Source organism: Elgaria multicarinata, chromosome 13, assembly GCF_023053635.1.
Source record: "Elgaria multicarinata webbii isolate HBS135686 ecotype San Diego chromosome 13, rElgMul1.1.pri, whole genome shotgun sequence".
Classification (NCBI taxonomy): Eukaryota; Metazoa; Chordata; class Lepidosauria; order Squamata; family Anguidae; genus Elgaria; species Elgaria multicarinata.
Genome location: NC_086183.1, coordinates 11,303,099 through 11,327,635, shown reverse-complemented (window position 1 = coordinate 11,327,635; position 24,537 = coordinate 11,303,099). Strand labels below are relative to the sequence as shown.

The window sequence follows — 24,537 nt, the reverse complement described above, 5'->3', positions numbered from 1 at the left end:
TTATTTATCGCTATGTATTTGTGCATATAGCCTTAGTTACTTGCATCAAAAAAGATGCAACTCTTAAGCAGTTTGTGGAATTACATCCTCAGCCCTATTGATAGTTGGCTCATCCTCACCATCTCAGAATGAAATGCTGAAAGAAGATGAAACTACACTCCTTCCTTCTTTGGATTCATTCCGTCTTAAAACGGCAACTTTTAATAAACATCAAATTGTTTTTAAAAGATGTCTATTACAAAAAAGGCTTTACTCGTGGCTTGATGATTTAATCATCTCCATAGCTGTATCCAAGATGCTGGTTTTGTTTTTTTGTTTCGTTTCAGAGAAGACATTTTGTAGTGCCCTCCAAAAGTAAAACACTACCTTAAAAAAACCAACAAAGTGTGCTGCATTAGATACACCAGGTTAGATTGTGGCCAGCAAGTCTGCCCAAAGCTCTAAAGCATGTATGGAGCCAAGCAGGAGGAATATTGTCCCAAAGTATTGAAGCCAGTGGGACAAGACATCCCCTTGAGAGGCTTCATACATATCAGCCTTCCAAACTGGGGCGATGCTATAGTTCCTGGCCATACAAAGAAAGCATAGATGAATATATGGATACAGCCAGTCACCTAAATAGGGGCCAAACAAGCTCCTCTAGAATGCATTAGCCTCATCCCAGAACACCCATTTGTTTGTGTGAATGCAACAGCTTCCGTCTTTAAGATTCCCAAATGCCGTTTCCCTGCACTCCACTGTAAGGAACTTGTTCGAATTCTTGTGTTGAAATGCTGATGGAATGAAAGCCCTGCTGCATGTCCAAACCTTCCCACGTAGTAGAGGACAACACTAAGTAGGTCTAACAAACTCCACAGCAGAACACCTTTTGTTTGGTACTTTTTAAACCATATTAAACTGAGGAAACCATAAACTAGGTTCAGACACAACGTTCCCAAAGACGGCTTGGATGATAACCAAAAATATAAAGGAGGTAAAGCGGGGCAGGGTACCAGTGGCCCTCCAGATGTTGTTGTTGTCCAACTCCCATCAGCCAGCATGGCCTATAGTCAGGGATGATAGGAGTTGTAGTCCAGAAACATCAGGTGGGCTCAGGTTCCTCAACCCTGAGGCAAAGACTTGCATATGTCTACTGAAAACACACAGACGCACAAAAATGTAGATTCCCATTATCAAGTGAACCCCTGTGGACAGCAGCTGTACTATTGGTAATTTGGCTCACATCCCCCCCTCTTCTGCCCACCCACCACAGCCAATCCCAGCCCTACAACGTCCTTCTCATCATGCAGAAACCATCGTCAGTTTTTCTAGGAAGTCCATTCTTTTGTTGTCCAGGGCCTGCAAAAAGCCCTGGATTCTCTCTTCCCGTTTAGCCCTGAGTTCCTGCAAGAGCGTCCGTCGTCTCTGAGCATCTCCGCAGGAGGCGGAGTCTTCCTCTTTCAGCTTCTCGAGCACAACAGCCATGTCGCTTTCCATCTGCTGCCACTTCCTTTCTTCCATGTATAGATCCCTGGCTTTCTGAAAAGAGAAGAGTAATGACATATTAGCCTTTTAGACCAACATAGTGTAGATCACCCTTTCCCCAGCCTGGCATCCTCCAGACGTGTCTGACTACAATTTCCATCACCCCCAGCCAACAGGGTCATTGGGTGTGCTGTCTGGGGATGGTGGGAACTGTAGTCCAACATCAGACTGGGAAAAGGCTGGCGTAGATACAGAACAAAATTTCTGTAAATTGTGGGTGGTATTAAAATGCAATAAACAAACAAACAAACAAACAAAGTCCAGCAGAAATCGGCATTCATTTGGTTTCCAGACTCCCTTCCCCCTTCCCCCAACATCCTGATAGCTCAGTGCTTCTCAGACTTTAACCTCAGCCTCTCCCCTTCTGAACTGATTTTCCTTTATGCCCCCATCACAGCCATCTGTTTCACAGCACTGCACACATCCTGCTGCTGCATGCAACAAATTTGGTTGCTACTAAAGGTTCTTTCCACTTCTGTTCTAACAAAAGTTAGTGGCAAACCACAGAATACATCTCTTACAGACATGATAGGAAATGATTAGAACCAGGTTGCAGCTCATCCCAGATCAGGTTGGGATAATGGGGCAGGTGGGGGCACAATCCGCCTCCACCATAGGTAAGTTGTCAAGAATACCATTTTCTTTTTGTGCTCTGCCTTAAAAGATTCCATCTGGCCAAACTGAAGTTGCATGTAGTGATGTAACCATATGTCTGTGTGTGTGTTATCTCGGGATGTCTCTCACTCCAAAGTCAGTAAGCCTCAGTTAATTGGCTTGAATGATCTCAGCTACATTCGTATGGGAACTTTTATCCCCCCCTTCATGGGGTGGGGAACACTGTCTCAGCCAGCCTGTGCTTGGCTAGCAGAGATCTCCTTAGGGCCTGTTCAGACAACACACTAAGCCATGGTTAGGCCGCTAATGCTTTTGCAGCAAATGGTTAGTGAGCGTGTATAAACCGTGGTTATGTGGCCACCATGGTTCGGAATGGTTCATACGACACACTATGTCAGGGAACATGCTAAGCCATAATGTTTAGCTCAAAATGTTTAACCACTGTGGGTTAGTATGTCATTTGACGGGGTCTTCGAGTTGTCAGGAGCTTGAGCATAAAAAGAGGGGTCTGTAGCTGCCCAGTGTCTTCATCTCCATCTTTCATCATGCTTTTGTTTTTTGCCTTTGATCACCTTTTGGGGACCTGTCCTAATGAAAACTCACACCTAGGTATGTAGAAGGCAGGTGTAGGTAACTTTTGTTATTTTTGCCTGAAGTATTATTTACAGATGTTACTCTGGTTCTTGTGTGTCTTCTTATTCCCTTTTCCCTTTGATGATGATGATGATGATGATAATAATAATAATAGTTACCCGCCTCTCCCTCTTGGATCGAGGCGGGGTACAACACAAATGCAAACACCATAAAATACATATAACTAATTAAAACATTTAAAACGAATACATTATTAAAAGGCACCTTAATAAACTTAACACCTTCCTCAAAGGTTGTGTGTGTTTCTCTCCAAGTAAGCCTCAGAATTAAATCCAGAGCTTTCCTCTTAGGTATTGCTACTGTTTAACGTTTCAGGCCTGAGGCCTGGAGATAGGGTGTGGTGATCTGAATCCCTATCCACTAAGCCTCAAAGGTGTCCTGCAAGGTCTGAGAGTGCCCTGGCTCGGGGTGAGGTGGATAAAAGGGGCGGTTGGCAGTAACTTACTCTGCCAGGCTGGGGTTCAGCCCAAGCAACCTTCTGCCCTTGCCTAAGTGCTAGGAGCCTGGGCGAAGGGACGAAGGAGCCTTCGTCCCTTCACATATGTCAATGGGCATCCTTTGCTAGAATAAATTCAACCCATCCATGTCTTGGCTAAGGAGTGAAGGAGGGCTTCAGAGTCCTTTGGATCCAACCCTACCCTTGAACTTCGCAGTCATCCACTCCCGCACACCGCCTTCAGGAGTCACACTCCCCAAGAGAGATTTCACCACCATTTGATAAGTGCTTACTTAGGTGACTCCCCTTCTTTCTAGATTTTTTAAAATTTTATTTTAACAATTCAGATATAGGACAGGTAATGAGGTGGATAGTCGGGAGAAAAAGGCAAGAAGTGACAATATTCAATTATCTTTCTTTCTTTCTTTCTTTCTTTCTTTCTTTCTTTCTTTCTTTCTTTCTTTATTATTTCATTTCTATACCGCCCAATAGCCGAAGCTCTCTGGGCGGTTCACAAAAATTAAAAATTATCGCAGATGAAATTTATTTGCATTAGAGACCTCAAAATAATTTCTAAGTGGCCATTGCAAAAGGCACTCTGGAATCCTTGAGATTTTTTGATGCCTTGTAGTTGCAGTTCTTAAAAGACCAACCTCGACTTCATATAAAACAAAGGCCAGCAACGAAAGGTGCATAGGCCATGTGCGGACTTCAAGGGAAAAGACTGTCCCTTTGTCAGAATCCCCAAAAATTCTGTTTTACGAAATTATTACCTTTCCAGACCTCATGGTTTGCATTGCAGAGTAAGCCTGAAAAACATGTTGCTGAACGTCCACGATTCTAAACACTTATTTGAAACCATGTTCCAATAGAATTTTCATCCAAATAAGTGTGCTAAGAACAAAGTCAAAATAAATATTCCAGAACATCAGAAACAGAGAAGTAAGGAGGAGCCAACGTTCATGATGTTTTTCAGCTCTCCTTCTTCCAAAACCTACTCAGTAAGAGGACTCTGTTTCCCACACATTTGCAGCAATCATTTCAGTAAATTATACATTATCCAACAGTTGCCTAAAGATTTGCATTAAAAAGATGTTTTAGTTGTATTCTAATTATCCTTGTTTCTTGTTTTATTTAAGCTGCCATGAGAATTCTTTTTTATTGAAAGGCAGTATAAAAATATCTTAAATAATATATACACATAAGTGATACTAGACGCAATGCATATTTGCACAGATTTGCAACCGAGCTGGGGGTGAAAAAGGTGTGATATTTTTTTAACGCTATATGATTCCCAATCTCCTAAGACTTGAGGAGAGCAGGAAGGAAGGCTACTATTTAAAATATGTCCATGGAGAGTTCTGGGCTTATCCTTTTGCCCCAGCCTTTCAACTCTCTCGCGTTCCTACCTGCAAAGCATTGTAGTTCATCTGGAACCTCAGGATAGCCTCCCAAAAATTCCAGAAGGAGTATTCTGGCCACAGCACAGGCTGGAACACCAGGCAGGAATGGGATGTCTGCGGAAAGAAAGACAAGGAGCTTAATGCATGGCCTGCAGAGGAAAGAGAAGCCAGAAGCCAGCAAGGCTGCCAATGAAACAATTCCAGAACAAACCCACAACAGATCTTTCATTCAGTCCCAGTTGCCCTGGGACTGCAGAGCTGAAAAGCAGCACACTCTGGTCTCATCCATTGGCCATGGGGAGGCTGCACCCGCTGTCTCCCAGAGAAGAACTTCACAGCAAGGGAAAGACCAACCTGGGTCCATTTATTAGAAGGAGCAGCTGCAGGAAGCTAGCTTTGCCGTTTCCTGCCAGAAAGAACACCTAGAACAGCCCTCCTCAACCCAGTGCTACAACTCCCATCATCCCCTAGCCAGCATGGTAGTCCAACCCATGTGGAGGGCACCAGATTGAGGAAGATGAAGAACTAGTGCCTGGGGTTTGCCTTTTTCCTCCTCCCTCCCAATCCCTTTTGTTTCATGTCTTTTAGACTGTAAACTGGAGGGCAGAGACCGTTTTATTAATCTTTGTAAGCCACTCTGGGAGACTTTGTTTCTTTTTTTAGAAGATGAGCAGGATAAAAAACATTTTAAGTAAACAATGAAAACAATAAATACAACCACTCATTGCATAGGTATTTGTAGACGCTCTGGAATTCAGTAACCTCTACTTTTGCAATAAGAATGCACAAGAGAAATTCAGCGGTGTTTTCGCTGACACAATCTTTGAGGTGGGGAAAAACAACTTCCCTATTGTCGCTGGACGATTAGAAAAGGGGGAGGGGAAGGGATTGGGGTTCCAAAGACCTCATCCAGAAAGTGCAGATCCCACAACGCCACCTCAACATCCTTTTGGTAGTGAAGCTAGGACCAACTTTTGCTTCCTCACCAAAAAGGGTGTCCGGGGGCGGGGGAGTGGATGAGGAAGCATACAAACGCAGTAGATACATGTTAATTACTACGGTATTACATTTTTATCCTGCTGTGAAGGTTTGAAGCCTATAGAGCAGCCTTCCTCAACCTGGGGTGCTCCAGATGTGTTGGACTGCACCTCCCAGAATGCCCCAGCCTGGCTGGGGCATTCTGGGAGGTGCAGTCCAACACATCTGGAGCGCCCCAGGTTGAGGAACGCTGCTATAGAGGGAAGGTAATAAAGGGCATGTCTAGACCAGCCAATATCCTGGGGATTGCCCTGTGATCATCCCTGTGCGTCCAGGGAATCCTGGGGACGGAGGGATGATCCTTTCCCCGGGATAGCCAGGATGGCTTTAATGCCTCCATGAAGAACCTCGATGACGGGGCCTCCTCTGTGGCGGCACCCACCCTCTGGAAAACCCTCCTCTGTGCAGTTTGGAGGCAGAAAATGTAACATCGTTTAAATGTCTCCTGAAAACATGCCTTTTCACGCAGGCTTTTCCCTGGGCTGTAATTTATTTATTTATTTTATTTAAAATATTTATATCATCCCGCCCTATATCACTAGGATCTCAGGGCGGCATACAGATAAAATCTTACAATTTAAAACAATAAATATACACAGCTAAAAACAAATTAAACCATGAATCAAGTTAAAACCAGTATATAATTTAAAAGCAGTAAAAACCATTAAAACAACGTGCAAGCCTTATCTGGTTCTATATATTTTTTTTAACTTTTAACGTTTTAAAATTATTAGGGTCTTTGTTGTATTTTACGGTTTTCATTGTGCACTGCCCAGAAAGCCTTGGCTGTTGGGCAGCATGAAAACATAATAAATAAACAAATAAGTTGCAGTAGGTTGCCGCTTTTGGCTCCGCCCACCAGTGTAATGTGGCCCCCCGAGAGCGTTTCCAACATTTGAATTCGTCCTTTGTCTTGGTGGAAGAGAGATTCAGAGAAGGGTTTTGCCCCCACCCCCAAATGCAAGATCCCCAGCAGAGCAAGAACAGCAGACATTGCTATTCAGCAGAGGGAACGTTGCAGCTCAATGTTACCTGCCAGAGCATGAAATCGCTAAGCCGGACCTCTCCAGAAGTTCTTATCAGGATATCTGGGTGGGGAGATTTGCAGGTATAGAGGCATTTGTCAATTAACGATTCTGACACATCACTAAAGGAGAGAGAAGGATGAGAATTCACATTAGGAAGGCCATTATTATTTATCTACAAGCCAAATGCCCGTGACGACCACAAAGGGGAGACCATAACAGCAGCCCCTCTGGATGAGATAGAGAGGTCCAACTAGTCTGGCATCCTGTTTCACTCACAGCGGCCAACCAGAGGCATCTGGGGAGCCCACTGAAGCGCATGGCCGTTGCCACATCTTGCGGCAGCAAATCCCACAGGTTAACTGAGGCCATAGCTAGATGGGGCGATATCCCGGGAATCGCCCTGGGATCATCCCTGGGCGAGATCTCTTTCCCTGGGATCTCGTCCTACACTTCTAGTCTGCTTTTTCTGCGGTCTCGGGCTGATCCCGAGACCGTGGAATGTGTGGGTGGGCGTCGTGGTTAGTCTCAGCTCCTCACGAGTAAACACGAGGTGCCGTGAACCACGCATGTAGCGCAGAGCTCCTCAGGAGCTCAGTGCCCATCGGGGGTGGGGTGGGATGAGCGGGGAAAGTAATTTTTTTTAAAAACAAAAACCATTTTTCGCACGAGCGCTTGTGCGCTCCGTCGCCTTTAACGAAATAAACAGAATGGTGGGTGTGATGTTGTACATCGCGGGTAGACCAGGGCGAAGATCTTGTGATCATAAAATCCAGAGATCGTCGCTGTAAACCCCCCTGGTCTAGCTGAGGCCTAAGTGGCTGCACTGGCTGCCAGTCCATGTGCAGACCCAATTTAAAGTGCTGGTATTAACATTCAAAGCCCTAAACAGCTTGGGTCAGGTTATCTGAAGGATTGTCTCCTCCCATATGTACCTGCCTGGACCCTAAGATCATCTTCAGCAGTTTTCTCTGGGAGCCCCTGCCAAAGGAAGTGAGGTGGGTGGCTACCAGGATGAGGGCCTTTTCTGCTGTGGCACCCCGGCTGTGGAATGAGCTCCTTAGAGAGGTTTGCCTGGTGCCTACATTGTACTGTTTCCACTGCCAGGTGAAGACCTTTCTGTTTACCAGGAATTTTAGCATTCTAGTCTTTTAGCTCTGCTGTTTTAAATCTGTTACTGTGTTTTAAATCTGAGTTGCTGCTAGGTTTCATTCTGCGTGTACTTTTATACTGTAGTTTTAAGTTTTTATATTTTTTTTGTCCGTGCTAGCACAGACAAATCGTTAAGGACAAACTCAGTTCCAATGCAGAACGCTGGCAAGAAACTTCTAAATCTGTATATAACAGCAGCCTTGGGCAGCTTACCAACTGATTCCAGCTCCTGATGAAGGATTGAACAATCCGAAATGTTGAACTTCTTGGATATCAATAAAAGCTGTCTACAAATCTTACAGCACCAGAGCCTGTCTCTCACCCACACCTGTTTATTGGTGCTTATTTCCTTCCCATTCACACTCCTATTTGAGAAACTGCCCTGGGCACCACCCCAGAACAGTGAGGACTATACGTGTGGGAGAAGGACATGGCTTTACAGTTGGGGCGAGGGCACTGTGCAGATCTGGCTTCTGTGACAAGCCAAACAGAACAGATTTCGCCTCCGAGTGAAGATGGTAAGTGTGCTCAAGGTGCTGCAAGTGCACACTTCTAATTCTGAAATCATGTACGCATCTACCCGAATGCGCAGACACAGAGACAAAGTTACCTGGGCTGAAGCAGCCCTTCTTCGACTCCCCAAGCCAGCTCCTTCACCGCGTTGCTGATCTCTTGTCTTGAAGTGTATGCAAAGCCAATGTTCAGAATACACCTTTTAAAATTAAAAAGAAAGAGAGGTTATGCAGGGTGTGGAGAAAGGAGAGAGAAATCTGTATCCCTTCCCCAATTTGCCTCCCCAGAAGAACATCATGGCAAGGGGGAGATCAACCTGGCCTCATACATTGATCAGAAATAACACCCAGAAGAAATTTGTAACTAAAAACTAGTGCCCAAGTTTGCTTTTTTCCTCTTCCCTTCTAATCTCTTTTCCTTTTTGTGCTGTGTATTTTAAATTGTAAGGCTGATGATAGGGACTGTTTTATTATCTTGGCAAGCTGCTCCGAGAGTCTTTTTCTGCTGCAGAGCAGGTAAAAATGTTTTAAAATAATAGGAACAAAAATATCAACCACCACCACCTAGAACCCGGGGCCATCCCCTGAAACTAATAGGGGGGAGATTCAAGACAGACAAAAGGGAGTACTTCTTCACAAAGTGCAAAGTTAAAACAACGGAATTCACTGCCACAAGATGTGGTAATGGCAGTTATCTCAGATGGCTTTAAAAAGGGCTTAGACAAATCCCTAAAAGATACAAGGTCCATCTGCAGCTGTTCACCGCGATAGCTAAAACCACCCTCTGTATTCAGAGACAAGACGCCTCTGGGTAGCAGTGGAGGGAGAGGACTGATGCACTCATGTCTTGCTCGTGAGCTTCCTACCTATTGGGTCATCTGGTGGGAAACCAGATGCCGCATAGACAGGCCTTTTGTCTGATCTGCCAGGTCTCTTCTTAGGCTCTTAAGGGAGAGAAAGTAACCCACTGAAGGATGCTGCAGGGGATGGTGGAAACGTGGTTTGCATTGGAGGCTGGTGGCTCTGACGTCAGTGGGACGGTAAATCCGCTCCGGGTTTCAGTCTCCTTCAGAGTTCTGACTGGTTCTGACTGAAACCCGTCATTGTTCCAGGAAGCCTTCCCTTCATGACCAGCCACAGTTCACTTTGCATTTTGCTTCTTTTAAAAATCTATTTTAATGTGTTTTTATTCTATTTTATCTTGTACCCCCTCCAAAATTTTGAATGGAGAGGCGGTATGTAAATATCGTAAATAATAAATAAATAAATAAATAGAACCCAGAGTGGATTCACCGCTGCACTGGCATCAGAGCCACCAGCCTTCACTTGCTGTTTGGGATGTTGAGCTCCATCACACCAGCGATTTATCGCACACTCGCCATGCCTGGTATGTGGTTTTGCAGCACGGTACTCACATGATGTCATCCCTGTCCTGCACTCATCTTACCCCTCCCCCCCCCCCGGTGCATTTTATTTTGGTGCGGGGAAAGTCTGGATGATTTTCCCCTCTCGCTTTTTCCTTTGTTGGGGGCGTGTGCTAATGGAGTGTTGCTGATGAAAGGGGAGGGCGGGGAGGTTCTCCTCCTCCAGCATGTCGTCAGAGGGACTTATTAGTTGGTTGAATGGACTTTTTAGTGCTCCAGTCCACCCACCCACCCACTCTCATTGCCTGCAGAAACACAGTCCAGATGAAACCTTATCTGTGATCACTAGATAACAAAGCCAGAACGAAGGGGGAGGGAAAGAGCCCATGCCCATCAGAGTACCACAACCAATGAATGGGAGGAAGAAGGAGAAGAGGCGGGGTGGAATGGAATGGAAAAGCAAACAAGGGAAAAACCATGTGAAAGGGGCCGTGTGTGATGGAGCTCTTGATGTGCATATGAAATGGAGGTAAAAAATGCAGAGGTAAACCAGAGGAGAAAAAAAAGGGCCACTATATGGAGAATGGGAGGGCAGAAGAATATATACCTCCACAGCAGAGCCACATCCAGCACACCCGGGGTTTCAATCCAACTCTCCAGGGTTCTACAAATGGCTCCCTTTGGCTCCACCCCTTCCTCCAATGGCGGTTTCCTGGGTTTGGTGCCGTTTTCCTCCCCCATTCCAAAAGGCTGAAATGCCCCCACCCCCCAAGGCTAAGTGACCAGCGGGAAGAACCTTAAGCTAAACTCAGCTGGTATTTCTGGCCCCACCCCTTTTGCTTCCAGCCCCACCCACCACCGGAACGCAGCCCCCGAGAGGCACTCTGGAATGGGATTCGTCTCTTGGGCAGAAAAAGGTTCGGCACCTCTGCCCTATGAGGAAGCATTTGAAAAATCGCAACAGGACTCACGTATTGAAGTGCTTTGTTGTCAGCACAATCTTGGCAATTATTTCCTGGATGTCTTTCGGCAGGAGGTGCAGGTCCCCGAAAATCCGGACGCACACGCCGTATTTCTCCAGGTTCTCCCTAGAAAGGGTGAAGAGGGAAGAGGATGGTTGGATTCTCTGAACACAACAGGCAAGCCAGACATTAGCAATGTCAACAAAGACCTGGTGATCATAGGACCAGACTAACGGACCCTTGGTTATTGATTTATCTAAAGTATTTTTATGCTGCTGCTCAGGCAAAAAGACTCCCAGGGCGGCTTACATATAACCCATTAAACAAGACAGTTCCTGACATGACACACAAGGAAAAAGGAATGGGGAGCGAAGATGTGGGGTGGTGGGTGGGAAATGAATGAATGCTGGAATGGCTGCGTTTAGTAAGAGTTGAGCGAAGAGGAGTCTTCATGAGGTACAAGAGATAATGCTTCCAAGAGGCTCCGCTTACATCTCGAAACAGGTGGCATTTGGGAGTGAGGGCAGGGGGAAGGAAAAAGAGAATGTACATCACTAGGGTTGCCCCACAAGGAAGAGGTGGGGTCTCACGAAAGACGACAAGGCAGCAATAGATTTGAGATCTTCCTGCCTGGATCTCCAGAGCCATTTAATAGATATAACTTTGTAGCCATGAATTTCACTCAAAGTGCATTAAAATTAATTGAACCACAATGAAATGTATTTTGTGGTGGTGTGATTTTTTTTTTTAAAAAAAATACCCAACACTAATGCACATAGTTTTTAAACAGATGCATGTAAAGGCATTTTTGTTATTATTATCATCAACAACATCATTTATTACATATATATCCTACTGTTTGTCCAAGGAACCCAAGGCGGCATACATAAACCTCCTCTCCATTTTATCCTCACAAAAACAACCCTGTGCGGTAGGTTAGGCTGAGAGTCAGTGACGTACCTAAAGTCACTCAGTGAGCTTCATGACTGATCCAGATCTCCCAAGTCCCAGCCCAACACTCTAACCACTATACCACACTGGCTTTCACTAACTTACAAAAGTAGCTAGGGCAACCCTAACTAATTTTATAAGTTGATGCAGAAACAGGGAATTTGACCATGCACACAGTTTTTCTTTAATTAAGCCTAAGCTGGACACACAAAAGTGTGTGTTGCTGCCGTTTCCAGGCTCCACCAGCCAAGAAAACCCCAACAGAAATTCCTGCATTACGAGGCCCAACATCACTCATCCATCACTCTCTGAAATAACCTGAGAAAAACCACTTAACCAGGTTTACACAACAATCAGGAAGGAGGCTGCTCACGGGCCAAGTGTTTAATTATGTCTCCCCTAAATAGCAACACCATTGAATAGCTCCTCAAGATTCTAGACAAGGTAAGGAGAGCATGTACTATGCATGGTGTAGAGAATGTGGAGAAGGAAACATTTTTCTCCCACTCTCATACTAGAACCCAAAGGGGTCACGCCATGAAGATGACTGGTGAGAGATTCAGACCAGATAAAAGGACTTCTTCACGCAGCGCATAATCTGTGGAATTCACTACCACAAGATGTAGTGATGGGCACCAATTTGGATGGCTTTGAAAGGGGATTGGATAAATTCTTGGAGGAGAAGGCTATCAATGGCTACTAGTCCTGTTGGCTAAGTGCTTCCTCCAGTATTCAAGGCAGTATGCACACCAGTTGCTGGGGAACATGGGTGGGAGGGTGCTGTTGAACTCATGTCCCACTTGTGGGTTTTCCTGTGGGCAGATGGTTGGCCCCTGTGTGAACAGAATGCTGGACTAGATGGACCCTTTGTCTGATCCAGCAGGACTCTTCTTGTGTTCTTATCATAACCAGCACAAATTTATTGTATTATTATTAGCAATGTCTAGAATCGTTTTAGCACAATACTGGAAAACAACAATAGGGGACACTGTGAATGGTTTCCGAAAATCCAGGAAACGACCCTTGCTGAAAAACTAACACAACGTAGTCCATTGATCAGAGGGATGATCAAGCCAGATTCATTCTTCGAAACTTGGATTCCTTTCATTACATGTATTAATGCAGGGTCTACGGACCAGTATCTACCAAGCATGAAGCCCTACTTTTGGAAGGTTATAGCAACCAGGAAGGCTTACAGCTGAAAACGAGTCATTTTGCAGTTGTAATAGAGATCAACGCTGCACAATATACACTTACCTAGGGATAAGTCCCACTGAACTCAATGGGTTTTATTTCTGAGTACACACGTACAGGACTGCATCATAAAAAAAGACACCCTATACAACAAGTGGATGTTCAGGGACAAAAATTCTAAAATATGCATAGAACCTGCGATGCATAGTGTAAAATTGGCTTCTTGTGTTGTATGCAGCTGATACTTTTTTATTTTTTATTAATATTACATGGCATTTCTAGAATAAAAATAGGAATGTTTTCTCTTTTAAAAGCAGCAAATTTCTAAAATAAAACCACGAATGTTTTCTCTTTGAAAAACTGCAAATTTCTAAAATAAAAACACGAACGTTTTCTCTTCTTTTTATAAACTGTAAATAAAGCATCTATGTTACTCGTTTTCAGAGAAGGGCACAGACTGAAGATCCAATGGCAGCATTTGGATCTCCATTTTTAAAAGTTACTTTTGATCCTATGACTGTCTCTCTTTTATCGATTCGGCTGCATTTTGGAAAAAATATATATCTGTTTTTGATATTGTAAATGTTTTTACATGTAAACCAGCCTGAGTATGTGAATTTATTACATTCACTTACTGGGGTGGTATGTGAAAATAATAATAATAATAATAATAATAATAATAATAATAATAATAATAATAATAATACAGTAGAGAAAGAGCAGGCTATGAACTCTACCTAAGAATTAAGTTCTGCTTACACCAGTATCCAATTTGCTAGCTGAGAGGCCCACAGGCATTTGGCTGATAAATTCCAGCAGGCACAACCCTCCCTCTTCAAATTGGCCACCAGGTTGTCCAGCCAAGGGAATTTGGTCTTGCACACATGTGTTCCCATAGCTTCTCTCTCTCCCCCACCTCTTCACTGACGCATGATGCACTCTTTGTAGTGAGGCTTCAATGCCGCAACCACAATACAAGATGCAACACAGATATATAAAGTTATGCAATTAAATAACTATATAGTAATAATGACTGATGTTGTACTTTGCATATCCAATTTTCAATGTGTGAAATGTATAATTCTTTTAATTACAGTATGTTCCCTTACAATCATTACACTTTTCCTGAGTGAACAAAGCTCTCATTGTATAATTTCCTATGTAATTCTTATAACAATCTTGTAAGGTAGGTGGCTTTAATTAAACCTTTATTATAGAATGGTGGATCATTCTACAAAGTAACTCAATGAGCTGAGATTTGGGCTGGGGATTTCCTAGCTTGTAGCTCATTGTCTTAACTACTATGCTACCCTAGGCTTACTATAAAGGAATTGTTTCGATGAACTCTTGTGTTTTAAGAAGCAAGATTCAATGTGATCTATGCAAACTCTTTTTAGTAGCAGTTTTAATCTAGATCACGCATAGGGTACATCCAGTCCTCTAAATGTGGGCGAACTGCATCTCCCATCATCCATCATCATTGGCTATGCTGGCTGGGGCTGATGGGAGTTGCAGTCCTCCGACATCTGGAGGGACACAAATTCCCCACCACTGATGTAGGTACTAGCAAGAAACAAGCTACAAGAATCTGGAATAAATTTTTCCAATTTTCCAAATGTCAGCACAGAACTAAAAGGACCCCATAAATACCCACTACTCTGATACCTTTCTGTTACTGCCAATTTCATTTCATTTCACTTATTATGTTTCCATAATGTCCAATAGCCAAAGCTATCTGGATGGTTTACAAAGATTAAAACCTTAAAAATACGTTATATATAATATAAAAAGTTTACATACAAGCATACAAACAGACAGTAAGCATGTATGCAAACAAGCAATTTTAAAGACCAGCAATAAAGGGAGAGGTGGGTAATAAATAAATAAATAAATAAATAATAATAATAATAATTAAAATCTAGGATCTGATTAAAACCTTACGAATTTCTATTAATACACCATTTTACCCCCTGCAATCCAGGATGTGACAACTGCTATCTTTGCATCCTAACACTGTGAACAGTTGCAAAATGGCTGAACAGCAGAGATTTATGGAAGACATATATAAAAACACAGAGTTTTCTTAGATTTAGTTTATATACAAAACATACTAAAATTCAACTAGAAAGAAAACATTGCCGTAAAATCACACAGATCAGCTTTCTCCTCTGTCCTGTCAGCAGCAGCCCGGCAGGGCATATGATTTTCAGAAGTTTGGAGGCTTCTGTATAATGGACAGCAATCCCATAGTATTATGCCCTCAGTAATAAATTAGTTTAAACATCATAGCAATGTTCCATTTAACCTCAGCTGCTAATCTGTCATTTAAATAAGCCTCCATCACTCCCCCAACAGAATGATATAGACATTTTAGCAAATTAATCTCTATATTACTTGTAGTTTTATCCTCCACCCCATTCCTCCATCCAAGATTGATTGTAGCTGGGAACTGGAAGATTCAAGGGGAATATTCTATTGAAGAATGGTATAAAGAAGTATGGGATATAGCTATTAATGATAAATTGACATGTAATATTAAATGGAGAAGAGGTATAGCTAAATCAAATGATTTTGAAGGAATTTGGAAACAGTTCCTAATATTTGTGTTTTCTAAGGGAAGTGGGAAACCACCAGCAGAAGAAAGTATGAGATTTTGGAATCAGGAATGAGATCCCGAGGTGGGGGGTGCACTTGTATGTTAATTTTGATTATGTTATTTAGATAAGATATTATGTATTCAACATTTCAATATTATGTAGTATGTTATGTTTTTTTAAAATTTCTTTTTGTGATAATGTAAATGTGTATGTTTAAGTATTGTAGGAAAAATCAGTTCTAGATCTTCTATGTGCACCTACTTAGACATTAAGATTTTTGCCCAAGGTCTTTCTCCAGGCGAGTTGTAGTGGGTAGCCACTGAAGAGGAGGCCTACTCAGTGGTGGTACCCCAAGTATGGAACACTCTTCCCACAGACAGACTACTTGCTTAGCATCAAATGATGTCTTTTTTGGCACCAAATGAAAATCTTTATAAGTGTTTTAAAAAACGCTTAGGGATTTTATATTTAGTGATATACAAATACAACAAATAAATAAATGAAATTTGCCTTTTAATCTGTTTGAGCTTCTAACAGACTTCTCTCCAACAAATTATTTTTTTGTTGCTGGCTTTATTCTATGCTGTATGGCAGTGGGTTCTCAACCTTCCTAATGCCGCGACCCTTTAATACAGTTCCTCATGTTGTGGTGACCCCCAACCATAAAATTATTTTCGTTCTTCTCTACACGATCCATTGTCATGGGACGGTTTGCTAATGAAAATAATACATAACAATAGCTTTAATAATACAAAAGATGATACATGACGTAGTTCAGTCAATACAGTTTCTTAAGACCATCGGAAATATGTGTTTTCCAATGGTCTTAGGCGACCCCTGTGAAAGGGTCATTCGACCCCCAAAGGGGTCCCGACCCACAGGTTGAGAACCACTGCTGTATGGTAAAACACTTTAAAAATTGCTTATTTAAGCCACCTTGGGAATTTTGTAGAAGAGCAGGCTATAAATGCTACAAACCAACCAACTTGTTTCCAGCATATACTTCTGAGACAATGTAGTAAAATTATTCTAGAATCTAAAGGTAGCAAATATCCTGCAGTTTCCTCTGTCAGAGCAATAACTGTGTTCTGACACTGGCTTAATTCACGTTTCCTACAGGAGACGGTCACCACCTACATCATAGTTTCCAACCTTTAATGCATATAAAAACATGCGTATCTCGTTCTTTTGTAAACCGCCCAGAGAGCTTCGGCTATGGGGCGGTATATAAATGTTGTTATTATTATTATTATTATTATTAATAATAATAATAATAATAATAATAATAATAATAATAATAATTAATAGAAAGGCAGACATATGGGCATGTGAGTTAGAGAGGTAGGACAGAAAGATCTTACTGTTCTTCCAGAAGGCGGATAAATTTGTGCCTTGCTAACTCCATCAGGCCTTCCACTTCTTCCCGGGGGCGTTTGAAGTTCTCAATACTAAACGCATAAACAGTGACTTCCCGGATTCCCATGCTCAAGCACCAATGCAGTGTCTGTAGAGAAAGGGAGAGTATTACCCAAGACCAAACTCGACAAGAAGTTGGTTTCTGGAAGCGCAATGAACCCTGGCTAGAGCAGGGATGGACAGAAAGAAGATTTCAGTAGATCAGCAAGGATCTTTGACTTCCAGTTATTTAAGGACATCAACAAAAAGACTCCTCCTCTCCTTAAATAGGGTATTAGAACCGCTGTCCTGTAGCAACTCAGATGTGTATTTCTATCCTACGTATAGTGGACCATTAGCTTCGCCCCACCTACCCTGGACACTATTTTGCACCTCCTTCTAGTTGGTGGAACTTGAGATTCTAGTAAAAACGAAGTACAGCATTCACTGCCCCTTCTTTACAGCACATCAGGATGGTAACAGCTAGAAGGAGGATCTTTATGGAACCTTTTTTTTTCTGAAAAGCTTAAGAAATCTATCTCTTTTTCATGATTTCAGAAACAGCTGATTATATATTTCATTTTTCAGCTGGCTTTTGTCTGATCTGGGCCTTTCTGTGGCTATTCTACAATGTGCAGTTTATTTCATTCTTGTTGTTTTATTTGCCTAATTTATTATTGCAGTTAGATCCCACTTTTTCCTCTTTTCCCAAGGGCCCCCAGGTTTCCCCCATCCCCATCCTCTACCCCCTCCCCTTTTCACCAACCACCAATTGTTGGTGATTCCCTGGCTTTTGTGCATGCCTCCCTCAACACTTGGCAGTAACACCTACATGCTAAAATATGCTTGTGGGTTGTATTTTGACCCCCCCTCCCCGGAATGCAGCCCCTGAGATTTTCTCCAAAACTGAATTTGGCCTTGGCTAAAAGAAGTTCCCCACCTCTGCTCCAGGGCCACTAGTTGTCCACTCTTGTACTACAGTGGTGGTGGTGGTGGTGGTGGTGGCAGCGGCAATGGGGAGGCGGACCCACATATTTTCACCTAATGGCGACAGATATGGAATAAAACCACACCTCAGCCTGCGCATCCTAAACATCCACAGACTAAGAAAAAAAATACTCCCATACCTGTGTCAGTTTTGAGAATCCCTGTGCATGTCCTTCCAGTTTCCTCACTTTATGCTTCTGAGCGTAGCGGCGGTTGCCATCCATGATGAATGCAATGTGCTTGGGCATTGGCCCCCTCTGGATGCAAAGAAAGAAAGAAAGAGTGAGTTAGTCTGGGGAAATGACAGTCAGCTTGATTTCACACTAAAATGAGCTCTCAAGTTTGTAGTCCAACCCATCAAGAAGGTGCTTGATTGGGAAAGGCTACTCTGCAACAACATCTGGGAACAGTGGAGGGTCTGGGTGTGAAAGAGGCAGCAATGCACCTCTACTCCCCTTAAACGTGTGTGTATATATATATACACACACACACACACACACACACACATATGCAGAGAGCAAGCGAGCTTTTAGATCAGGGTTGGTAGTTGCAATCCAGATGTTTTTGGGATTGCAACTCCCATCATCCCTCACCGTCGCAGTCCTACAACATCTGGAAGACCACAATTTGCCCACCCTGATTTAGATCATCATGGCTTAGTTTCGAACAAAGCCACACAGGAAGCAGAAGGCGGGCCGGAGACTAACCCAGCCTGATTGAAAGATGCTGTGCAGTTGTGATGTGCGAATTCAACACTCCAGCTCATTGGTGTGACCATTCTGGTCAGGCATTCGTCCAGGGGCATCAGGATATGTAGCGATCTTTTGCTGTTTAGCCTTAAGGCAAGTAGCAGGGATTGCACAATCAGCCTGGAACATACAGTCTGCGTAGTGGGATCCGTTCCTAATTTTGAAATGTGCATCTCCTTTCTTTCCAAAGGAAAGCAAGGCAGAGAATTGAAGTCAAGGATTGTAAACACCATAACTGAATACAAAACCAGCAGTGAAAACCCTATGAGTTTGAAGAATGAACCATTCAGAGCCTCCCAGACACTGCTGGGCTTCTCTGGGGAGAGAGTTCCAGGCAGTCAGGGTGTCAGTTCCGGGGAGGCTCTGCTCTGCGCATCTCCCAGCTAAAGGGCAGTGGCATGAATGTGTAATTCTGGCCAGGGATAGGCAGTGGAAAGAGGGTAAAGCACTCTTCAAGGTACTCATTTGTCTATTTTCTGCATTTCTGATGACCTTACAAGTTAATTCAGAAGACTTGCCTGGCCAGTGCTGACCAATGTCCGGTGGAATCTGGTGGCTCTGATGTTAGTGGGGGCAGTGAATCCATTTCAGGTTTCATTCAGAACAAGTCAGAACTCTAAAGGAGCTATCCCAGAACGGATTCACCCCCCCCCCCCCTTGACATCAGAGCCACCAGCCTCCACCGGCTAGGAGTTATAGCCAACCTAGAGGATTGCAAAAAGTTGCTCCAGGACTTACAGAGGTATCCCCCCATAGTTAGGGATGTGTGAGAACTTTGTTGCAGTTCATTTTTTAAAAACAAGATTTTACCCAGTTTGCACCTTCCGAACCGAACACAAACTTGGATGCTTTTGCGGTTGAAACCTGTTACTTTCTGATCTTTCGACATGATTTGCAGAACAAAAACAAATTGTTTGACAGCATGCGTGCATTTGAAAAATGCACACAGGGATGCTTTAAGCAACAGGAGAAGAACGTGTACAATGTCAAAGTGTGCACAACTGATGCTTACATTTGGAAAAAAATAAACATAAAAATATGTGCGGAGTTTCATGCAAAAAGAGAACCCTCCCACCCACAAAGTTTTCAATCTGATACAGACTCAAGTGAGAATGAGCTTCAAGATGAAATTTGAAAGACTTTGGCGAGACTGAATTTTGCTGATTTGCACATCTCAGCATTGCACATGTGTTCCCATCTATTCTAACCCGCGATCACTGAACTTAAATGCTTCACATGGTAACACCAGTTTAACACTCACCTTTATCACATTGGAGAAGAACTTCTCTAAGAGGGACAGTTCTCCTTCTATTATCCACGACATTGTGTTCGCCTGTCAAGTACACTCTTTTAAGAGGAAGAGAAGGGAGAGCCTGAAGTTATCCGAAAAGAAAACAAGAAAACAACGAGTCAGACGTGAAGGAAGAGGAATTCGGAAGCACAGGGGGCTTCCAGTGCAACTATTTCGTTTCCTTCCTCCTTTGTGGATTTTTATGGCACGTGGGGGTGGGGAAGGAGAGAAGAAATGGTGGAAAAACATAGGAGGGTAACAAATGGGAAGATGATGATGTCTGAACCCCCTGTAAAATTCTGTGTTTGCGACAAGGCGATTGCGTGATAGAAACCTTGTCTGGAAGCACCCACAGGGTCATCCTATATTATAAAATGCCGGAGTGCTCCCCCTCACCAGTTATAGTTTTTGCCCTTTGGCACCATCTAGCGACATTTCTCGGAACTGCGGCCTTCTAGGGAAGTTCCAGAAAAATAACTGCAAGGCCCTTCCGGCCTAGCAGACAGGCCAAAACCCACTCTCAGCCACTAATTTGTCTCATGGGGTTAAATGTGATAGAAGGCTAACCTCCTCACCAGCTATAAAAATGTTAGCAAGGCTTTTACTTTAACGTTTCGTGTTAATTTGTGCTTATTTATATTAACAGGTTTACTCGCCTCATTTATATTTTGAGTTTCTTCAAGTGCGCAATATTTTAATTACAAAATTTTGACTTTCTTCGAGTGCACATGCAAAGCAATATTTTAATTACAAAAGAAGTCCTGACAAAATAAATACACCTGTTGTCTGACAGGTTTTTCCACTAGTTTATATACCGTATAAATGCAAATCACACAGAACCCTTACGTGGAATTTTTTTTATAGGAATAGGTGTAAACTATCCCTCCCTGTCCATACTCTTCTTTTGGATTTTGTGCATGGGGAAAAAAAGCTGCATCAAAATAATAATAATAATACTGCTCTGGGCTGCTTACTTGCAGCTCAAATTACTTGCTAAGAAGGCTCTAGCCCCTCAGGACAGAACCCTCCCTCACTGGTAGACTTGCAAGGACTGTAACAAACCTGGGAGGGTGGAGAAGGCTCCATTTCAAGCAAGAGACTGGCACCCTCCCGGCCAGCAGATATATCATGATGTCCCATGCCATGTTTGTTCAGACATCATGCAAAATCTTGAGAGGGAAACTTTTCACTTTCAAGAAGAACGCATTTCCCCCTCTACATGCCCCTCAAAATAAACCCTTTTTATCTATCTATCTATCTATCTATCTATCTATCTATCTATCTATCTATCTATCTATCTATCATATTTATACCCCGCTCCTCAGCCAAAAAAGTCTCTTGGAGCAGCATACAATCACTTAGCAAAAAAGACAGTCCCTGCCCTCAGGCTTACAGACATGACACACAAGGAAAAGGAGTCCAGGAGGGAAGAGGGAGGGAAGAGGGAGGGGGAGAGGGAGAGGGAGAGAGAGAGAGAGAGAGAGAGAGAGAGAGAGAGAGATTAAGTGGACTGGGAACAGGGCTGATGGGATTGATATTTCCTCCCCCTGCTCCTGTCCCCTTGCTCTTTCTTCTTCCCCACAGGGCCAAGATGACAGTTTGCCCTGTGGGGGCGGGGGAAGAGTCCAATGGTGCAGGCCCTGATGTTTCCTCTGCCAGCTCCTGTCCCCTTGCTCTTTCTTATTAGCAACTTTACTCAAGATCTACCAGCCTAGGAAAGAACCGAACCTCTGGCCCTCCAGATATTGTGGGAATACAACTCCCATCATCCTGGAACAGGATTATATAATTATACAAAGGCTTCATAACAGCAGACCAAACATCTAAATAATTATCCATCTGAAGGTGGCGTTTATATGGCATCTACTCAAAAGTTGAGAGTTGTAAGGTCCGCAATCCATTGCATTATAGGAGGTGAGTGTTTATCCTTCCAGTGTTGTAATATCAGTCTTTTTTTATTTATTATTTATTTATTATTACATTTATATCCTGCCTTTTTTCCTCCTTAAGGAACTCAAGGCAGCATACATAATCCTCCTCCACGCCATTTTATCCTCACAACAACCACCCTGTGAGGTAGGTTGGGCTGAGAGTCTGTGACTACCCCAAAGTCACCCAGCGACCTTTCATGGATCAGTGGGGACTAGAACCTGGATCTCCCGACTCCTAGTCCAACACTCTAGCCACTACATCACACTAGCTGTCAAAAAGGCATGGAGAATCCATTTACACTGACCATTTGTTAATTTCCATGAAGCAGGTAAATAATTTAAAAGGATGTGTACATCAGTGAATATTAAAGACTGTTCCAGTACAAAATTTATCTGTGTAATAACCTCCTCCCAAAAAGAAGTAACTACTGGACATTGCCAAAACATATGTTTAAAAGAAGCATTGGTTGAATTGCACTACCAGCAATTAGCTGAATTAGGAAATCCCTTATTAAAGAGGTGTTGTGGTGTTCAATATGAAACAAATTATTTTGCTGAATAAGACACAGCCTAAGATCCATAGACGTGACAGGTAGACGCCAAAGCACCAATTCACTGTTTAGACTTTTTGTGGTGATGCCCACAGCAGTTCTCAAAGTCCCAAAAGTGCCCATAGTTGCCAAAAAGTTGGGGACCCCTAATCTAGGGGCAATGGAATGGAAAAGGTGGCGTGGGGGTGGGGAAGTTTCACAAGAAAGCAGAGAACAAGGGAATTCTAAACCCCTTTAAACTACAGCCTAGATCTCACTTTGATGCTAAACCTGAGTCTGTACCACTTCAGGTCACATGGTGAGAGCTCACATGACTGAATGCTCCTCCATGGGAAAAATAATAATCCCTGCACACTGCACATAGAAATCCCTGTAGCACATCAGAGAGAAGCATCCTAGCCTAGCCTTCTCCTAAATTCTAGCTTTCTATATGCAGGGAAAGCTCAGAGGAATGTGACCGTCTTTTGCCCCAAGGCCCTTCCCTGAGGCAGAGGTTCTTATGGTATTACTGTGAGAGAAAGTAAAGGGATGCAGAAGAATACTATAATTTGGGTTCCTCGCCTCACACTTTAACAGGGATTATGCTAATGGATAATCTGAAAATTTGGATAAGGTAGTCTGGGAAGAGTCTTTAAGGATACTAATAAATGCCTTTGCTCTTTTCCTAATTGCCTGTGCAGCGGTATATCAAAAGAGATAATTATCCCCACTTATCCCACACAGGGAGAACCCCATCTTTAAACAACACCCCCACACAACAAGTCAACATCACATATAGCCATTGTATATGTCTCCTCTTGGGTTGCGGGTAGTTCTACCTCCTCAAAGAAACAGAAACTCTATTCTACAGGTCTAGTGAACAGTGTGTGTGTGCATGTGTATGGGGAAAACACACACAATCTCCAACAAGTGAGTTTTTTTAAATTTGTCATCAAGATTTATATATATATATATATATATATATATATATATATATAAAATAAAATATCCAAGGCAGGCTTTAGAGTGCTATCCTATGCATGTCTACTCAGAAGTAATCACTATTGAGATCAAAATGTTAAGCCAGCATCAGCTTTAGGATGCCATACTCAGCAGGGGCAAGTTCCATGGAAGAGAATAGGGCTTATTTCTGAGTAGGCATGCACAGCATTGCATTGTTTTTCTGACATGGCCTTTTGCATGCATTCAGGCTGCTCCTTTTGGGCTGATTTTTTTCTTTGCAGGGAGCAGGCTGCAATCCTATACCCTCATCCCTGGGAGTAAAACCCATCCTACTTAGTGAGTTATTTCTGGAGAGGGTATATTATAAGATTGTACCATTTATCAATGGTAAGCCACATGTAAAAGCAAACTTGGCTCGGTTCAATAAATACAACATGTATTTATTTATTTGACAATATTTATGAAACGCTTACATGAAGAAAAACGTCTAAGCGGTGTCCAAAAACGCAGTATAAGATTAAACGCTGACTATAAATGGCTATTACTGCTCTATACAGAAAACTATCATACCTCCTGGGAACGCTTGTATGGTGGTGATGATGTTCAACATACAAAAGGTATGCCACACACGACAGTTTCACACACACACATCTTCCAGGAAGGGCTGCCCACCCTCGGAAAGGCACACACGAATCCCCACCTCTCTTCTCCCCTTCTAAGTGGGGAGCAAGAGGGTCTCCTCCAAGAAGAAGGCAACATTTGAGACTCTCAGTCAGAACTAGTCCTGTTTAGGGTGACCATACGAAAAGAAAGACAGGACTCCTGCATCTTTAACAGTTGCATAGAAAAGGGAACTTCAGCAGTTGTCCTTTGTAGGCATGCAGCACCTGGTGAAATTCCCTCTTCATCACAACAGTTAAAGCTGCAGGAGCCCTGCCCCCTTGACCAGATACAAAAGAGGGCAGGGCTCCTGCAGTTGTGATGAAGAGGGGATTTCACCAGGTGTTGCATGCCTACAAAGGACACCTGGTGAAATGCCCTTTTCTATGCAACTGTTAGACGTCCTCCTTTTCATACGGCCACCCTAGTCCTGTTTGACTACCGCGCCTCCTCCCGTGCGCGTGCCACTCACTCACTCACCTGTCCGTGCGCACCTTGCACCCTCTTCTCCGACCACCCTCCCGTCCTGCCAGCACCGGGGTTCTGCAGGCGGGTGCGACGTGCAGTTCCGTATATGTCACTGTGACGCCGCCCGCCTTCCACG

At 43.2% G+C, this 24,537-nt stretch overlaps 1 protein-coding gene across 1 annotated transcript; it reads right to left on the bottom strand.

The window, feature by feature from the left end:
• Window positions 1-866: 866 nt before the first annotated feature.
• Window positions 867-24,481, bottom strand: DHDDS (dehydrodolichyl diphosphate synthase subunit). Its single transcript, XM_063140119.1, has 9 exons — window positions 24,414-24,481; window positions 19,820-19,931; window positions 17,950-18,066; window positions 16,789-16,931; window positions 10,695-10,811; window positions 8,458-8,559; window positions 6,703-6,817; window positions 4,639-4,746; window positions 867-1,518 (listed from the first exon to the last, which is right to left on the bottom strand). The coding sequence occupies exons 2-9, from the start codon at window positions 19,880-19,882 to the stop codon at window positions 1,282-1,284; spliced, it is 1,002 nt and encodes a 333-aa protein (XP_062996189.1). The 5' UTR covers window positions 19,883-19,931; window positions 24,414-24,481; the 3' UTR covers window positions 867-1,281.
• Between the last annotated feature and the right edge of the window lie 56 nt (window positions 24,482-24,537).